General features: G+C 47.1%; 1 protein-coding gene across 1 annotated transcript; it reads right to left on the minus strand.

Moving 5' to 3' along the window:
• Positions 1-2,858: 2,858 nt before the first annotated feature.
• On the minus strand, positions 2,859-17,595 carry LOC137148574 (C-signal-like). Its single transcript, XM_067541457.1, has 6 exons — positions 17,258-17,595; positions 14,846-14,897; positions 11,545-11,732; positions 9,767-9,928; positions 8,477-8,599; positions 2,859-3,109 (listed from the first exon to the last, which is right to left on the minus strand). Exons 1-6 carry the CDS (start codon positions 17,402-17,404, stop codon positions 2,996-2,998), a joined length of 786 nt encoding a protein of 261 aa, XP_067397558.1. The 5' UTR covers positions 17,405-17,595; the 3' UTR covers positions 2,859-2,995.
• Positions 17,596-17,767: the final 172 nt, after the last annotated feature.

Below are 17,767 nucleotides of genomic sequence, written 5' to 3' on the forward strand. Positions count from 1 at the left end.
GGTTTTTAGGTTGCACAGCTCCCTGGAGTATACTGTGATAATCCCTGCAAGACAGATTGTCTAAACAGGCCCATTTGGAGGACAGTTGGCTTGACCTGCTGGCCCAGTGGACTAGTTGCCAGGCCACCAGTTTGCCCCATTCAACCCAATGGGTTCACCTGGTGGTCAGAATTCTTTCCAGGTTGGCTTTTCTCCCAAATGGACCCCCCCAGCAGCAGAAACCACACAGGAAGGCTTAATACTCCAGCTGCAGTACATGCTGGCCAGGCTTTATACTTGGCACCACAAGGCAGAGGAGAAGCAGAATACTCTGGCCACAGGAGGGGCAGGCTGGGGCTTCCCAGGGCCCATTCACTCATGGCCAGCTGCCCCCGCTCTCCCTGGCTTCCTATTAAGCCGTCAAGGGGGCCCACGGCTCAGACACCAAGGAGAAGCAATTCTCTCTGCATCACAGATGGCAGACACTCCCTGAGGCCCACCGCCACGGAGCACCAGAGAGGAGTGCAGGGCATGCCCACTTGCACTCAACTTGGCTTCCTTTTCCTTCCATCCGTTTGCTCCCTTTTTCTCCTGGGCTCCAGGTTAGCCCTCCCTGGAATGCCAAGAGGCCTTTCCAGAGCCCACCGCAGCCACACAGGCTTTGGCAGAAGGAATGGTGGCGCTCTACTAAGCCAAGTTAGTCACATTCAGGCCCTTGGCTTCTGTCCTGCCTTCCTCAGCTTGACTTGCCTCTTTCGCCCCATTCCTGCCTCACTTCCTCCTTTGGCCATTAACGCAAAGGAGGCCAGCTGGAAGAGTTGGCCTCCGCACGCCATCTTCTAAGGGCAGAAGATGCCAAGGCACAGCCTTCTAAGAGGTGAGTGGCCTGAGGCCTGGAGCTTGCAGCGGCTGATGCCAAGAAGCACGCTCCCTTTTGTGTGTCAGGCAAACGTGATACCCACTACACTACAGAAGCTGGAGCAGTCTGCCCCTCCACCGAAATTCCAACCACTTGGGTGGCACTTGCCTTGCCTTGGGTGGCACTGCCTTGGGCAACCACAAGAACCTGGTATTTTTGCAGAGCGGGGCAGTGAGGGGGTGATATGCTTTCAGAACTTCAGGATAAACCACCAGTAATTCAGAAACCCCAAGAAATGTTGCAGATCACGACCCTTGCCTGGCACTGCCTGCTAGAGGACTGCATTTACAGTGCATGGGTCCATTTTGATAACAGCAAGGGGTAGGCTGAACCCTAGGGATTTGATGGAGGAGTGATCAAGGGCTCATTTTTCTTGTTAAACATAAAGGCCACATTTGTGCAGCCTTGCCGTGACAGGACAGAGATGCATAGTGCACTATTTGGCATTGTCTGAAAAAATCAGTATGTCACTAGGACATTTTTGGGGTACAATCCACACCAGTGAGGAGCTGTTGCCCCTGCTCCGCAACCTCGAGTCCCTCACAATGCCTTGCTGTTGTAGCTTCCAACTTGGATCGCTCACAATCAGCCTGCCCGCCTGCCGGTCACACCCTGAGTGTCTTTGTGTAGCTACAGACCTGGTCCAGCAGCTCTGAGCACTGCAGCTTATCAGCAGTGCACCAGCCAAGCTGGCTTCCAGCAGCCTTGGTTACTACTTGCAGGGTGACCCCAACAGACTCCTAGTCCAAATTTCCCACCAAAAGTGTGTGTTTTCCACAGTCCAGCCCTTTCTTTGGCCTGCACCCAGCCTCCCTGGCCTCAGCTGCCTCTTACCTCACAGCCTAGGCTCTTGCTGGTCTCCTTGTCCCCACCTCACTTGGAGGCCCAGAGGAAAAAGAATCAGGCCAGGTGCTAGCAGAGGATGTTTCACTCCATCAACCTTTATGGCATGGGCCCAGCACAATTCTGCTGCCTGCACGTGGCCAGCACCCAGCCTCCCTGGTCCAGGTTAGCATCTTATGACATCAGGTGCTAGCAGGAAATGGCGCAGGATGCTTGGCAGCGGGCCCGGCAGACACTAGCCTGGAGTGTGTCTGTGGCGCGATGGGTCAACGTGTTTGGCTTTTAGCTGGAAGGATGTTGTTGCTTCAAGCCCACCCAGGGACAGCACTAAGGCCACGTGCCTTGCTGGCTCCCGTAGCCCTACCTCGGGCCTGAAAGGTCCTCCTGTACCACCTCAGAACCAGCCCTCTTGCCTTCAGTGAGTTGACCTGGTGGCTGGACAAGTGTGGGGACCACACCACAAAACCCCAGCTCTGAGCCCCTATGCCGGGGGAGCTTAGACTTAATCCTCCAGCCCAAGCGCCACCAGGGAAGCACAGCCAGGCTGCCCATGTCTGAGCCGTGGCCTCAGCCCTGCCTGCCGTGGCTGACCGAGCGCAGAGCCACACAGGCCAATGGCAGGCTGAGTCGGCAGCCTTGGCTCTTTCTCCTGCCATCCAGGCCTAGCTGCCCACTGTCTGGATACCCTCCCTCGGGTGCTCCCACAGCAGCCACCTGCTGCTCTGGGCAGCAAAGTGGGATGGGGCAGCATGGCTGCCTCAGGCCAGGAGAGGAGGCCCTTGCCTCTCAGCTCCTTTCTCTTCAGCCCAGCCAGCAAGACGCACTGGGGAGCTCCCTGGCAGCCGCCGCCTCCGGCCTCAGGCCTACATGCTTGCTGCTCTGCCCAGATGGAGGAAAAAGAAGCCAGCCAGGTGCTTGAAGAGGATGGTTTTGATCTATTGACCTCTGGGTTACAGGCCCAGCATGCTTCTGCTCTGCTCCGTGCATTGGCCTAGCGTGCAGCCTTCCTGGCTCTAAGCTAGCACCTTGCGAGCTCAGGGGCTAGCAGGAAGGCTCAGGGCAGTGCAGCAGCCCAGAGGTGAATGTGTAGCGGGAGAGCCAGCCAACATGAATAGACTGAGGAGAGGGACTCAACACTGACTCAAATCCAGGGAGTGATTTTTATTTATCCACATTCATGACGCGTGCACAGACAGTTGCCAGAGTGCGGGGCAGAGGCCGCCACTTGATTCCTTCCTCCTGCATGTCAGGCGCTCACCAGGGCAGGGTGTTTCCTTCCCAGCTCACGAGGATCCCATGGTGTTTCTCAGAGAGGTTGCAAATCACCTTCATGAGCCCACTCACGCTTTCCTCCACCGTCAGGTCTGCCTGCAACAGTCAAGCCAGGATGTGAGATGGAACACAAGTGCACTTTCCTCTCCAAGCGCTAAGTGCATGGGGGGGCTCAACCGCTTCCCTATGGTGACCCCATGTGCCAACAGGGCTCCTGGCCCTCTAGGAAGGGAGGGTGATTGTGACCCTCTAAAGCTGGTCTGGAATCCCCTCGCCTGAAGGGGTCTGAGAACTCCTGGCCTAAAGAATTTTCTTTTTCACATAAATCTAGGGCAGCTCATCAAGAGCCTCATCCCCCTAACCTGGAGCCTTCTGTAGGGGCCTGTCTATTATTTGTACAGGCGTAAATACCTGCCCTTTCCTGGTTACTATGCGGCCAGTCCGCCGTCCAATCTAGTATTCAGTAGCTAAGATAATCTAAAATCAAGATCTAACCTATAAGTAATATTTATTATTCAATTAATTTTAAAATTAAATTAAATTACATGAAAGGACAGTTAAACATAGTCAACAGGTCAATAGTATGAAAACTAAAGCCCATTGATAAAATTTAAAATATGGAGAATAAATATATCTATATCTAAAATATATCTAAAATCCACAGGATACACGAAATGAATGTTCGGGTTCACTGTTTATCGCTAAAAAGAGCCAACATATCCGTCGTAGCATACATAGCAAGTCTGCACACACTTTCTTTAAAACTTTTAAATTTATCAATACCTAAAATTTTAAAAATTTCATCATTTCTTTCACTCCATTTACCTCTCGCCCCAACCACAAATCCAAAGAAGTGGATGATCTTCCCACCAGTGAGCTGCAGCACCTCCTCCTCCAACTCAGAGTAGTATGCCTCCTTCTCAATGTGGGCTGCCTCCACACTGTCAGTGTTGTCTTCCCATCTAACTGTGACATCCACAACGGCTACCACTCCTTCCTTTTCAATAATGAGGTCGGGTTTTCTCAACTTCCCTTCTTTATTATGAATCATAGAATCATAGAATCATAGAATATTAGAGTTGGAAGGGACCTCAGGAGGTCATCTAGTCCAACCCCCTGCTCAAAGCAGGACTAACCTCTGCTATATCATCCCAACCAGGGCTTTGTCAAGCCGCAGCTTAAAAACCTCTAAGGATGGAGATTCCACCACCTCCCTAGGTAACCCATTCCAGTGCTTCACCACCCTCCTAGTAAAAAACGTTTTCCTAATGTCCAACCTAGACCTCCCTCCCTGCAACTTGAGACCGTTGCTCCTTGTTCTGTCATCTGCCACCACCAAGAACAGCCTAGCCCCATCCTCCCTAGAACCCCCTTTCAGGTAGTTAAAGGCTGCTATCAAATCCCCCCTCACTCTTCTCTTTTGCAGACTAAACAAGCCCAGTTCCCTCAGCCTCTCCTCATAAGTCCTGTGCTCCAGCCCCTAATCATTTTTGTTGCCCTCCGCTGGACTCTCTCCAACTTGTCCACATCCTTTTTGTATTGGGGGGCCCAAAACTGGACACAATATTCTAAATGCGGCCTCACCAATGCCGAATAGAGGGGAATAATCACTTCCCGTGACCTGCTAGCAATGCCCCTCCTAATGCAGCCCAATATGCCATTGGCCTTCTTGACAACCAGGGCACACTGCTGACTCATATCCAGCTTTTTATCCACCGTTACCCCCAGGTCCCTTTCTGCAGAGCTGCTGCCCAGTTCGTCGGTCCCCAGTCTATAGCTGTGCATGGGATTCTTCCTTCCTAAGTGGAGGACTCTGCACTTATCTTTGTTGAACCTCATTAGATTTCTTTTGGCCCAATCCTCCAGTTTGTTTAGGTCACTCTGTATCCTATCCCTACCTTCCAGGGTATCTACCACTCCCCCCAGCTTAGTGTCGTCCGCAAACTTGCTGAGGGTGCAATCTACCCCATCCTCCAGATCATTAATAAGGTAATGAAGGTAAGGTTCAATCCAAATTTTACATCCTTTGTTTCCTACTTTATCAATTAGTGCTTTAACTATCCTATTATGTCTTTTAATTCTTGCTTCTTTCATTTTTATGCACTGACCAGAGATATGAGGAATTGTCTCTTTGACCTTACCACACCATCTACATAACCCTTCCTCCATCTTCCGTCCTCTTGCTAGAGCTTCCCTGGTGGGAAAAACATTCGCTCTCGTTTGCAATGCCGCAATCAGAGAGGAGGACTTGGCCAAGCAAGGATATTTTAAAAACGAATTACTAATACCATCATTTTTAAAATATTTAATACCAATTCCCTGACATCTTAAATTACTCCATTTTAAAAACTCTTCATCTCTCCACGTTTTAGGATTAGCCGTTTTAGCACTATATATTAAAATTTTCTCCACTAAATTTTCCCCAGCATATAAAAACGAGAAATCTATCCAATCATCTTTGGAGACAATATGTCTCCTCCATTTACGAATTAACATGTTTGGAATTTGGGTACTAAATTTTGTAACTGCTAAACCCCCATCTCTAGTTCTAGCATAGAATAGCCCGTCAGTTGTACACTGGGGAAGATGTAAAATCTTTTTAAGAGTGTTCCTAACTAAAACATCTAATTCATTTAGCATATAAAGTGGCGGCTCAATTAAAAGTAATTCATAAAAAACTCTCGTTAAAATGTAAACTTTTAAAATTATCAATTTCTGCGCAGGTTTTAACGGAGCCTTACATAAACTTTCACACCAATCAATTAACTTTTCCTTAGGGGAATTATTAGCCACTCCCACCCATGGATCTATTCTTGCACCTAGATATCTTTCAGACTCACCAGGTTGAATATAATCAATTAATTCATCACCTAATCCCCATTTATCTTTTGGGTTAATAACATATGCTCCCATGCTTGGGAAAATATGAAAGCCCTTTGTCTTTTTAACATTTACTTTTAAACTTGAATTTTTACAAAACTGATTAAGAATTTTTAAATTCTTAACCATCCCCTTATAGGACCTACTTAATATAGCGATATCGTCGGCAAAGGCCAATGAAGTTATCTTTCTACCCTGCACTATAAAACCATCTCTTTCATCTTCCAATTTATATAAAAGAGGGTCCATGGCTATATTAAATAAAATAGGGGAGAGCGGGTTACCTTGCTTAACTCCACTCTTAATTAAAATAGGTTCTGTCTTATCCTCACCAACACTAATTTCAGTGTAGCAATCTGTATACAAATCCTTTACAATATCAATAAAACTCTCTGATATCCCAAATCTCTTTAACCCCTTTAAAATGTGCCCATGGCCAACCGAATCAAATGCCTTAGCAAGATCAATAAAAACAACAGCTATTTCGTCTTTATTTTTCTTGGCCCCTTTAATTAACTTTTCTAAAATCGATATATTTTCCTCACAGCCAGAGGCTGCGATAAAACCTTTTTGTCTGGGGCATAATTTAACAGCACTTGATAATCTTTTAGCTAAAATGTTTGTATACAACCTAATCCAAATCGAACCAATAGTCAATGGCCTCCAAGATGATATTTTCTTCAATTCTTGTGGATCCTTGACTTTAGGAATTAGGATTGTACGATTGCTTTTAAAACACTCTGGAATCTGTCTATTTAAAAACCAAATATTAAAAATCCTTACTAAAATCCTACTGTCTAAATTATAAATATCCCATAAATCCTTAACCTTAATTCCATCTGGTCCAGGAGCACTACTATTATCAATCTCTCTTAAGGCTTCTCTAATTTCATCAATTGATAAAGGCCAATTTAAAATTTCATTATCTACCACTTCTTTTACTTTTGGCCATCCTCTGGTATTCCCATGTCCTTCTCTACCCAAAATTTCTTTATAATAGGTTTCAATCTCCTTAACTGCTATCTTACATGTCGCTTTATCAGGTTCTCCCATAATGATCCTAGCCAACCTTTTCTTATCTTTTTCAAAGAGCGTTTGATAGAATCTAAATTTAGCTTTTCTCCCAGCATATTTTCTATTTCTATTATATTTATCAGGAGGCTTACCCACTTTTCTTCCTTGTTTCCCATTATCATTCTGTATATTATTTTCTTTATTATTTTCCAAATTCTCTACATCTTCATGAGGAGAGTTCATCAACAATTTACATAATTCCTCAAATAATCCCCAACCTTCTGCTACAGTGGCAGAAGCATTTAATTGCTGTTCAATAAAATCCAATTTCTCTAAAATACGAGCCCCATTACACCTAACTCCTGTTAAAAACCTATCAATTAAAATTTTATCTTTTAAAGGTTTAATTTTCTCACGTGGAGGAATATCTTCTAAAATATCTCCCATCCCGCCCTCTTCCCATAAAACCATAGAATCTTCATCCTTTTTAACCTTATTCTTGGCCAGGTCCCTCCTCTTATCTGATATTTGCTTATTTGTTTTTGTTTTTAATTCACTTTCTATACACTTATTAATATTTCTAATCCCTGCATATTTTATTTCAAGCTGAATCAATAATTCAATTTCCTCTTCTGTCCATACCCATAAAGGTTTCCATTCAACAGGCTGCTTGCCAGAAAGTCATATGCTGGTACCAGAAACAATTCATCTTGACCCAGGGGCTTCCCACCAGAGTCCCCTGCTCCTGACAACTCTCTACCCCAACTGAGCCACTTGCTGGCTTTTCTAATCACCTGATCCCTAGCGGATCAGCCCCAGTTGAGAGGTAGCTGATCTGCCACAGGTGAGCTTGACCCAATTCCCCTTAAATGGCCAGCCACCTTGTGACACACCAGGATTGACATTTACCAAATCCCAGTGGCCATTCAGACAGAAAGGGGGAGCTCTGGCCATACGAAATGGAAGGGTCATCTCACTGGGAAACACTGATTTCCAGACTGAATGAGGGTGTCTCAAAGGCTGCAATTTGGGACATCCACCATTGCACTAACGTCAGCCTAGCTTCCCCGGTGCTAACAATGGAGGTGCACCAGCGTGCACTGGCAACTGGTGTTTCTATCAGCCGGTTGTCTAACCCTGCCCTGTGCGGGTCTACATGCTACTGCTGTAGAAACACCAGCAGCTAGCCCTCACGCTGCTGCTTAGCTCTGGTGGAGATGCATTGGTCCTGGATTTCCTAACTATCATCAGGGCAGATGAGGCTCAAGGGTGTATCCTGAAGAAGACTCTTTCTCCACACCCCCGCTCTGTTGCTTCAGAAGCTTGTTTTTGCAGGAAGTGCTTCATTTTATTTCCTGAATGATGTGGCTGGCAGGCTGCTGGCATTTTTCTCCTAGGCAAAGGATTTAATTGCCACTGTATTAAGTATCTGGATCTAGTCAGTTTTTCCTGCCAACAAATATGTCACAGTAGCAGCAGCAGCAAATCGAGACACTGGTTTTGCTAGTTGGAGTAAAAGGAAAGGCGGGGAAGCCCGGACAATCTCGCGCTGCTGGGAGCCATCGTTACCTGCACATCAGGTTGAAAATTTCCCAGCTCAGTTTTCACCCAGCCTGGGTGCAGTGCAGCGCACAGGATCCCAGCATCCTTGTACCCCAGTGACTGGCACTTCGTGAGCATGTTCAGCGCAGCCTGGAGGGGAAGCACGTCATGAGCAGAGGCAGAGCACAGTAGCACACATGCACAACACCCCAACCCTGCTCGTTCTCCAGTGTGTAGCACTGCAGCTGGGAATGATGAAAACACACCACCTGAATAGCCAGGAACTGGGGGATTCAGCCAGGGTGGGTGCAGGGGCCAAGTGCTGCAGTGGCAGGGGAAGAAGATCCTGGGGCAAGGAAAGGCGGCAGAGGGGAGAGGAGAGGCAGGAGCCTTCCATGGGAAGTGGGTAAGAGCAGGGAGAGAGAGGCCACAGCGGTAAGAGGGGCGTTCCCATGGGAGCGCAGCGTGTGGAGGTGTATGGAATCCTCCCCGTGTTAGCAGAGAAGTGTAAATAAAGAGCTGCCTTCTCAGTTAAGATGATCCTTGAAGGATCCCCAAATGCTTTACATGCCAGTCATCTGCTGGCCCCTGCGTTGGGGTACCTGTGCCTAAGGCGGGCACCTGTGCTTTTTATGCACCCACACATGATGCTCCTTATTTGCAGTGTTTGCTCAGCACCTTGGGACCCTTCAGGAGAGCAGGACGCTGCCTGACTGAAAAATGTTGCTCTTAAAACCAAGCTCGGCAGGTTGGAGGGAGCAGCCGTGTGCACGTGCGGGAGGAAATTCCCCCAGTCTGGCTGCTGGGCTTGTGGTGGGACTGTGCCTGTAGGGAGCTAAACGCACAGCTCTGTGGTGACAGGAATTCACCAGCTCTAGTGCGGAAGCAGAAGGAGATTGTGAGATCAAGGGACTTAGCAACATCGGAGCAATGTGTGGTGGAACTTGTGAGGGCAGAAACTTCCTAGAGAAGGAGTAGGAAGCTTTCAACCGCTTTGTAGCTTCACATCTGTTTGGTTCCTGAAGGAGTCTGGCCAATGTGGTGGATTATAAGTGGCTGAGGACATTCCCTGTTAGGCCACCAAGGAAAAGGGGTGACTGTAGCAATATTTTACATCCCACCCCAGAGTGAAATGGATAACCGTGCACTCCCAGTCAGTGAGATGGACTCGCCCAGTGGGGGTTAAACACATTCCGTTTGGGGCCATCGTGGAGGTGACTGTTGCGGCATGGTCATTACCTTCATTCATTACCTGCAGACTGAGAACTAGTGGATGCAATGACTCTCCCACGACTGCTTAGCCCGCGGGAGCCGTACCTTGCTGCAGCGGTAGGAGACGACTGGTACGAAGAAGAAGGTTTCAGGCGTTTTCTCGATGGATCCCAGAACAGTGGAGATGTTGACAATGGCCGCCTTGCTGCAGCTCATGCCTTTCTGGTTGCTTCCCTGGGCAGCCTTCTTCAGCAAGGGCAGGAACGCCTGGGGAGATGCTGGGTCATTTTGTCCTTGATAACAAACTTGCCTGCTTCTCAGATTTAAATTTGCTCGTACCTCAGTCCCATTTGCTGTGTTCCCCCTAACCTGCTCTCCCCTTCGCTTCCTCCTCCCACTCCCCATTTCCCCCCTCCCTTCACTGCACTCCTTTTGCTAGAAACAGCTTCCCAATTAGTTATCCCTGAGCAACTCCTTCAACCCACTCCTCAACCACCATCTGCTCCACTCCTTCTGCCACCTAGAATGTCCCAGTGACACCTGCCGCAGGCTCTCCTGAACCTGGTTGTGCCATCAGACTATAAACTGTCTAAGGCAAGAACTACATTTTATTCTGCCTTGTAAGTTATCAGCTATAAAATGCCAGGTCCATCTACAATGCTGTATAAGCGATAATACTAACTGATAAATAATAATAAACATCTAGATGAGACCTGCAATGTCTGGTCCACCCATGGCATAAAAAGTGGGTGAATTAAATTCTTTTCTCTGCTAGGCCTGTGTCACCCCATTAAAGTGAATGGAACGTGTCAGTGTTACCAGGCCAGCTGCACCTTTGCCCCCTTCTCTGGTCTCTGAGCGCACCCCATCAGGTGTTAGGCCTCGTTCCTTTACCTCCCCAGGTGGGAGTCTTGAGATTCCCCAGCTCTCAGATCGGGTCTCAGGCTACAGCTCCCTGTGCACCTGCTGTGACCTTTCAACTCAGCACCTGCACGCAGAGCTCAACAAAATTTTACGACCAAAACTGGTTTTCAGTGAAAAATGCAGATTTGGTGGCAATTAAATATTTCACACATTCTTCTTGATTTCTTTTTGGATAATAAGCTGAAACATTTCTGAAGAAATTGAAACATTTAAATTTTTCATTTCAAAATGACATTTTGGTTCAAATTTCCATTCATTTTCTCTTTAAGAAATAAAAAAAAAATTTAAAAAAATGCTCAACATTGAACTGTTTGCTTTGACCAGTAATTATTATTATTAATTTTCCTTCTACTTCTTGATTTGCCAAAAATTATCATTTTTGGTCTGATCCAAAATGACTTTTTTTTTTTTTTAAACTTTTCAAAATTGCCAATGAACCAAAAAAATCCGTATTTCACCCAGCTGTATCTGCAAATCTTCCCTGCACGCGCTGTGAGCTGTGATGAATACAGTGACCCAAACAGCCTTCCTAAAAGGAAGGAGTGTTTAATTTTAGCAGCAGGACCACAGCAAAGCATGGCAGAGAAGGTGTTTAACACAATAGAAGGTCTATGCGTGGATCTGTATTACCTAAGCATTTGGGGGAAGCCTTGGGAAGGCCCAACTGCTTCAGACCCTCCTGGAGGGTCTGTGTCTGTCTGTTCCTCTGACCAGCTCCCTGACAACTGCCCCCCCACCTCTGTGTTTGTACAGCACCTAGCACGAGTTAGAGCCTGACCGAGATCTGTGTGCTTTACCAGAATACGGAGGAGTCTCTTCTAATAATAATAAATGGGCCACTTCCCTTTAAAGCAGGGAGGGGTGAAATTCTAGCTCTCTTCAGCTCATTTTTTTGCTTTGAAACAAAAAATCCAGCATAAGAATTGTCAGCCAAAGCTCTCTGTCAGGCGGGCTCTTACCTGGGTCACTAACAGTGGCCCAACAACGTTGATGTTATAGACGCTTAACATATCTTCAGGAGTCGCTGACTCAAGCGTACTTGGTGGCATAACGCCAGCATTATTTATCAGCAAATTTAGGCCAGATCCTCCCAGACGGGCCTCAGCTTTCTTTGCAGCAGCCTTGATGCTCCCTGGGTCTGTAGCTTCTGGAGAGAGAACATGGGCCTGGTTATGAGCATGGTTTGCTTCCATTCCTGATACTATGTGAAATAAATACAGCCAAGACTTTGGTAGTTCTGGGTTACAGCTAGAGACACTCGACCCCTTCCCAGCCTGGTTCTGTAAATGTTTCATATTATGCATTCAGGCTGGCTCCAATTCTCATTGACTTCAGTGGGAGCTGGGTTGGCCCCTTAACATTACTTGAGATAACAAAGTCTACAAATTCGATCGCAGTAGCTAGGAAAGATGCAAAGAAAACAGAAGGGCAGGAAAATCTCCACGGCCTTTCTACCGTGCAAGATCTAAACAGCCCACAGTTTTATCACTGGAACTGGGACCAGGGATGGGAACGCGGTAAAGGGCCAAGGATGACATGGACAGAGACAAAGTCGCAGCAGCATTACTTGTGTTTCCATGCACTGCCAGCTGTAACTGATGCTAACACGCTGCTCTGCTCTGAACACTGCCTCTGGTGCAGTGGCTCGATGCGGCTCGTTTGTTGCTTTCTGACTTCAGAGCAAATGTGTTCTGTTTACATGTCATAAAAAATGATGCAGGACTTGAGTCTTGTTTTACCCTAGTGCCTGGGACACTGCCAGCGCTGGAAAGGGGCCTTGGTGTCAGTGAGAATCAAATCCATTTATTCTAGCTGCTAGCCTAGGACCTGAGCGTCAGGCTGGGCTCCTTCCTTCTCACGCTTCATCATTGCTGTGTGTGTACATTTCCACTGGCTAAATCATCTCCTTCCTCCTGCCTGTGCTACCCCGTCAACCTACAGTGCTGCTGCTTGGCTCTCAGACCCCAGGGTGAATTGGTGAGCCTGGCAATTATACTTCACCTTTGAGTTCTGCTAGAACAGGAAAAGATGGAGCGAGGCTTCAGGGTATCATATGTAATGATGGTATAATCTGTAATGATTTCCAGCCCTGATTTCCCTAACACAGGCATGTATCTGATCAGGCATGCCATGGAGAGGGTAGATATCCCTGGCACGTTAATGAAAATAATGACACAGAACCACGTGATGGAGATGGCTGGGAATCTGAGCATGCTGATTTGGGACCATGGAGCTATGCGAGGCTTGTGAGACAAGATCGCTCTGATCCAGACCAGATAATAGGAGAGACCAGGAACAATAGGTGAGCTCTCAATAATGCCCTGTATTTTCGCATCTGTAATAGTTCAGGGATCTTCCACCTGGTTTTTCTCCTAACAGGGTTCACATCTGTGAGCCTGGTCAAAAGAAACAGCTGACAGAGGATTCAGTTAGCGCTTTGAGCAGAGGTCTGACTTACTCCTAAGTCTGATGGATCACCCAGAACCTGCAGCCCAGTTTTAGCCATGTCACTGTTCGAATGTGTGTCCCATTCCTGGGGTCAAGGCAGGGACCACAAACCCAGTCCGGGATTTCCTGTTGCAGGTGAAAGTTCATAAATTCTTCCCAGGAAGATAAAAATGCTGAACATCTTTCTAATGCTAAGGCACTTTTAAATGAGAACAAGCCAAGCCAGTCCAGACCTGGGCCTTCCTGGCAACATCTCTAGCTTACTGAACTGGAGATTTCAGTGCAATAAGAATTTATTGAGTAGATCTTAAGTGCAAAGGTAGAGTCAGATAATGCCCCTTACACCTAGCAGTGCACGTTTGGATGCAAGCTAAGGAAGGCTCTTCTGGAAAGAGAAGGGAAGATTTGAAGTGGCTGCTTTCATGACTGCATCTACCCTTTTTAACTTTGTACTATTTAATTAGAAGATGCAATGGTGATTTGTGCAGTACAGAGATGGGAAGGATCATTTTGGCCAACCTGAAGCTCTTTTATCAGAACTAGCTTTGTATTAATTTACAACTTTACTCTTAATTCATGAATGATGGACAACCTTGGCTGATAACTTCTGAGTGCTTTCGTGGTTCAGTTCTATGCTACACATTTTCAAACTTGCATGCCTAAAGTTAGGTTTCTACAGCCCTATTTTGTCACATGTGAATATTTGTAGCCTGATGGACCACACTGAAAATCAGACCATGTCCATTCTGGTGCCTATATAGGGATTTAGGATCCTAGAATTTATGTCCTGTGATTAAAACACTGGATTAGGAACCTGGTGATCAGGATCCCGCCTCTGCTGTAGACGTCCAGTGTGAACTTGGCCAAAAGTGGTCACTTATTTGAGGTGCCTGTCTTGACACACCATTGGGCCTGTTTTTTAGAGATGTCCAGCTGAAATCATTGACAGATGTATGTGATCAGGTCTTCTCATAATCAAGCTCTCATTGACCCCAAATGGCCTCTTTGAAATTCAGAACTATTTTAACCAAAGACATTTTCTCAACTGAATTTGTTAAAACGTGGGCCACAATCTAAAGACGAATCTGCATGTGCGTGAGGGCGACCGACCAACTACACCCAAAACGAAACAAAATCCATTTCTGTCTGGAGAATAATTATGAGAATTTTCAGGCCAAGGGAGATGTATTTTTGAGAAAGTTAGGAGGGAGGGCGAACAACTGCACAAAGACTGGAATAAGCTTGGAAACACAATCACCTAATTGCTGCTGAATGATTACATTTAACATCGTGGTGTAGTGTATGGTCATGTATGAGTAGCTAAGGTCTGTTGCTGTGACAACCTCTCCCCACCTTAAGGCATGTTGTGTAAGGAACATGTCAGGCATATTCTACCCCGTTATCGTCAATCAGACTGTGTCTGCAGACTTGTGTGGGATTTAGTTTGTCTTTCTCTCACAGTCATTCTCACAAAGGTGAGCATAATCCATTCCTGCTCTGAACTTTGACTTAAAAGAAGGAGAACCAGGTGCACTGCTGGGCACAGGTTACCAGACGAGGCAGGCAGCCTCTGTGACTGAGCTTTCTGCCCTGTGCAGCATGGAGAAGCTACGGGCCACTGGCAATGTCAGCGTGTTAACAAGTTGCAGGCCATTTGGCTGCACTAGTGCTTATGGGCGTGTCAGATGCTAAGCAGCGGGAAAAGAATGAATGTGGAGTTCATAGAGAACGCAGAGCAGAGAGCAGCTAAAGGAAAGCTGGGCGTGCAGTGTCTGCAGAGCGCTGTTTGGAGCGGGAGAGGCGAGCACATACCTAGCTGCAGAATCATAACGTTTGAATGCTTGGAAGCCAAATTCTTTAATTCCTGGAAGCAAAAAAATTAAAATAAAATAAATAAAATGGCATTATGGAATCCAAGTGAACAGATGGGCACAAATACTGAATTGCCCGATCAGACAGAGCCCGGCGATGAGAACACACAGCCCTATAGCACAGATTCTTCTGTCACACACATGCAATCCTGTTCCTTTCAGTGGGGGTGTGTTAGCTTCATTGAGAACAGAAGCTGGGCCTGTGGCAGTTAGTAAGGCCTGGGAGGTCCAGGACATTGTTCTGTGTGAAGACTATGGGAAGCAGCTTGGATTATCATGCAACCAAAACATCAGAGTGGGTGCATTATGAACTCCCAGCTTTTCCTCTCCCTGGGGCTTCTAATCCACACTGTTTCCCATCCATTCTGTCCCTCAGCTGGCTTTCCCCTTCCCTACACCTTCCATGTTGTTCATCCCCTCTGTCTGCCCCTCCTCTTCCCCATCCATCCTCTCTTTTTTACCTCCTCTCTTGTAACCTGCCCCCAGGCTCTCCTTCCCTGCCCATGCCCTCAGCCTCTCGAGCTGTTCTCCTCTCACCCTCATCCTTCCCACTCTGCCTCAACCACTCACCTGCTTCCCCAGACCCATCACTCACTCTCACTAACAGATTTGTCTCTGGTTCCAGCTGCTGGCCAGGGGCCTCCTCTCCAGAGCCCCGAATGCTTGTTCTTATTATTGCCCTGTGGAGCGCTTGAGAAACTGCTGTGGAACCTCCCAGGTCACTTACCTACAGGCCACTGAGAAGTAGTCAAGGGGCATCTTTTAGCACCAGGCAGTGATAAAGTAGGAACCTTTTTTGCCCTGTCATATGGGGGCCAGGCGGCTGGTTGGGGATATTGGTAGAGCTGAGTGAAAATTTTTGGCTAAAACTATGCCGATTCGATAGCACCAAAAAAGTTTGTGAATGTGTGTTGGTTTTTAGAGAAGAATCTGAAAAAGAATCGAAATGTTTCAATCTTTCTTCAGTTCGAAACAAGTTTTGTTTGGAAATTTCCCTTTATTTTTTTTTAAAAAAAACCCTCAAAACCATTGAAAAATGTTCAGAATCAATACATTTCATCGATACCGTTCATCTGACCCGAAATAGGTTTTTTTGAATTTCTGAAACTTTTGTAAAAATTGGTTTTGGTTTGACTCAAAACAATATTTTTGTTTGGTGGTTTGCTTTTTTGGAATTGCCAGCAAACCAAAATATCCATTGTTCACACAGCTCTAGAGGTTGGCTCCTGGTCTGTCCCTCCATGAAAAGTCTTTTGCAGATTTGGGGGAGGCAGGGGTCACTGGCCACCTCCCTGGAGATGGTTGCTGGAGAGCAGTCACCCTTTGGTGCCCTCCAAGGTGTGGTGTAGACATTCATGCTCGGGCTGGAGCCCCAGCTGCAGGACCCAGCAAGGTGGGAGGGTCCCAGAGCTCAGGCTTCAGCCCTAGCCAAATGTCTACAGCACAATTAAACAGTCCTTAGCCCGAATTAGCTGGCATGGGCCAGCCGCGGGTGTCTAACTGCAGTGTAGACACACCCTAAGGAGCTAGAGAGGAAGAAGAATCATGGTGAGGGCTACTATTATAGGAAGGTTATGGCACACCAGGCAAATCTAACTTCCCCCATAAAGACCCAGCACTGTTGGGGAAGGAGGGCTAGGATCTCAGAGGCGGTGAGGTGGTTGGGCAGAAATCACGTACTTTTTGGATTGAGATGTCTGAGTACTTCTTGACTATCAGCCAGGTCTGCCTAGGACCCCCTGCACCCACGTCTATGGATTTGTAACAAATTGGGGCTCTGACTGGGCAGTTTGCCAGGCTCCTTGCCACAGTTCCCGGCTACCATGTCTGTGCCGTTCTAACTGTTGCTCTGTGAGGGGCCTGTACTTGAGATGATAACGGGGACAAGCGAGTGATACAACGCGCAGTAGAGCTGCGTAGAATCAATGTGCGGCAGGAGAGTTGCAGAAGTGGCTGCAGGAGCAGCATCTGAGCAGCAGTGACTGGGGGCCTTCTGGGTGCAGAGGGAGTGCAGAGGCGGACTGACTGTCTCTGGGTGTGGAGGGAGCTCCCCACATCCAGCACCCCAGAGTTGCACCCACTCTGCAGAGGGTGCAGGGCAGCGGAGAATTGGGCCCAGCAGCGTTAGGGTTGGGCTCAGTCCAAATCAGGCCTCCTATTGCAACTTGCGCAGTTCCCTGTTTTAACAGGGCAGGAGGTTTCTGGGGTGCAGAGGAACATACATCTGGAAAACCCTGTAACAGACTCACTCGGTTTTCATGGGATCTGCCATCCAAACCTGCTTTTCTTCTGTGCATTTTTGGGGAACATTTTCTAAAACAAAGTTCAGCTAAGCAAAAAGGCTGCGTCTCACCTGCGCTCGCGCTCCCTCTGGGTCCCGGCAGGTGGCGAAGATGACTTCTGGTGGGTTTGGTTTCCCAATAAAACGCTTGATCAGCTCCAGGCCAATTCCCCGATTGGAGCCAGTCACCAGGACGCTGCGGATATGACACCCTGCCATGTTCTCTTTGCAGCTGCCTCTAGTCACTCCCTGTCTCTTTGCAAGCTCAGTTCAATATGGGCTGTGTCATTTCTCCTGAGCTGATTTCACTCTGAGTTCCCGCCTACATTTTTTTGTTAGTTTCATTGGAGGCTTATGTTTGTTTTAAAAGTTTGTGTCATGTTTGAGAAAATGACTCCTTGATGAATATCTGGAATAAACAAGAGCTAAGTTGGTGGATACGAAAATGAAGCATGATTCCACTGTCTGAACAGCTGCAAGTCATTGGAACAGAAAAGGCCTATTGTTTTTCTTATCATTCTTAAGTTCTTATGCTACCCTGAAGCCTTTTCTTTCCTCACTCTTGTGGCAGCCATCAGCCCC

The sequence above is a fragment of the Emydura macquarii genome, unplaced genomic scaffold (assembly GCF_026122565.2).
Source record: "Emydura macquarii macquarii isolate MOO-44397 ecotype Brisbane River unplaced genomic scaffold, CSIRO-AGI_Emac_v2 contig_662, whole genome shotgun sequence".
Lineage (NCBI taxonomy): Eukaryota > Metazoa > Chordata > Testudines > Chelidae > Emydura > Emydura macquarii.

Bases quoted from the DNA above. Each gene is read 5' to 3' on its own strand.
- LOC137148574 (XM_067541457.1), bottom strand. From the start codon at position 17,404: ATGGCAGGGTGTCATATCCGCAGCGTCCTGGTGACTGGCTCCAATCGG. The intron at 14,898-17,257 runs GTGAGACGCAGC...TTTTGCTTCCAG, and splicing joins CAGAGGGAGCGCGAGCGCAG to GAATTAAAGAATTTGGCTTC. The intron at 8,600-9,766 runs GTACGGCTCCCG...CTTCCCCTCCAG, and splicing joins TCTCCTACCGCTGCAGCAAG to GCTGCGCTGAACATGCTCAC.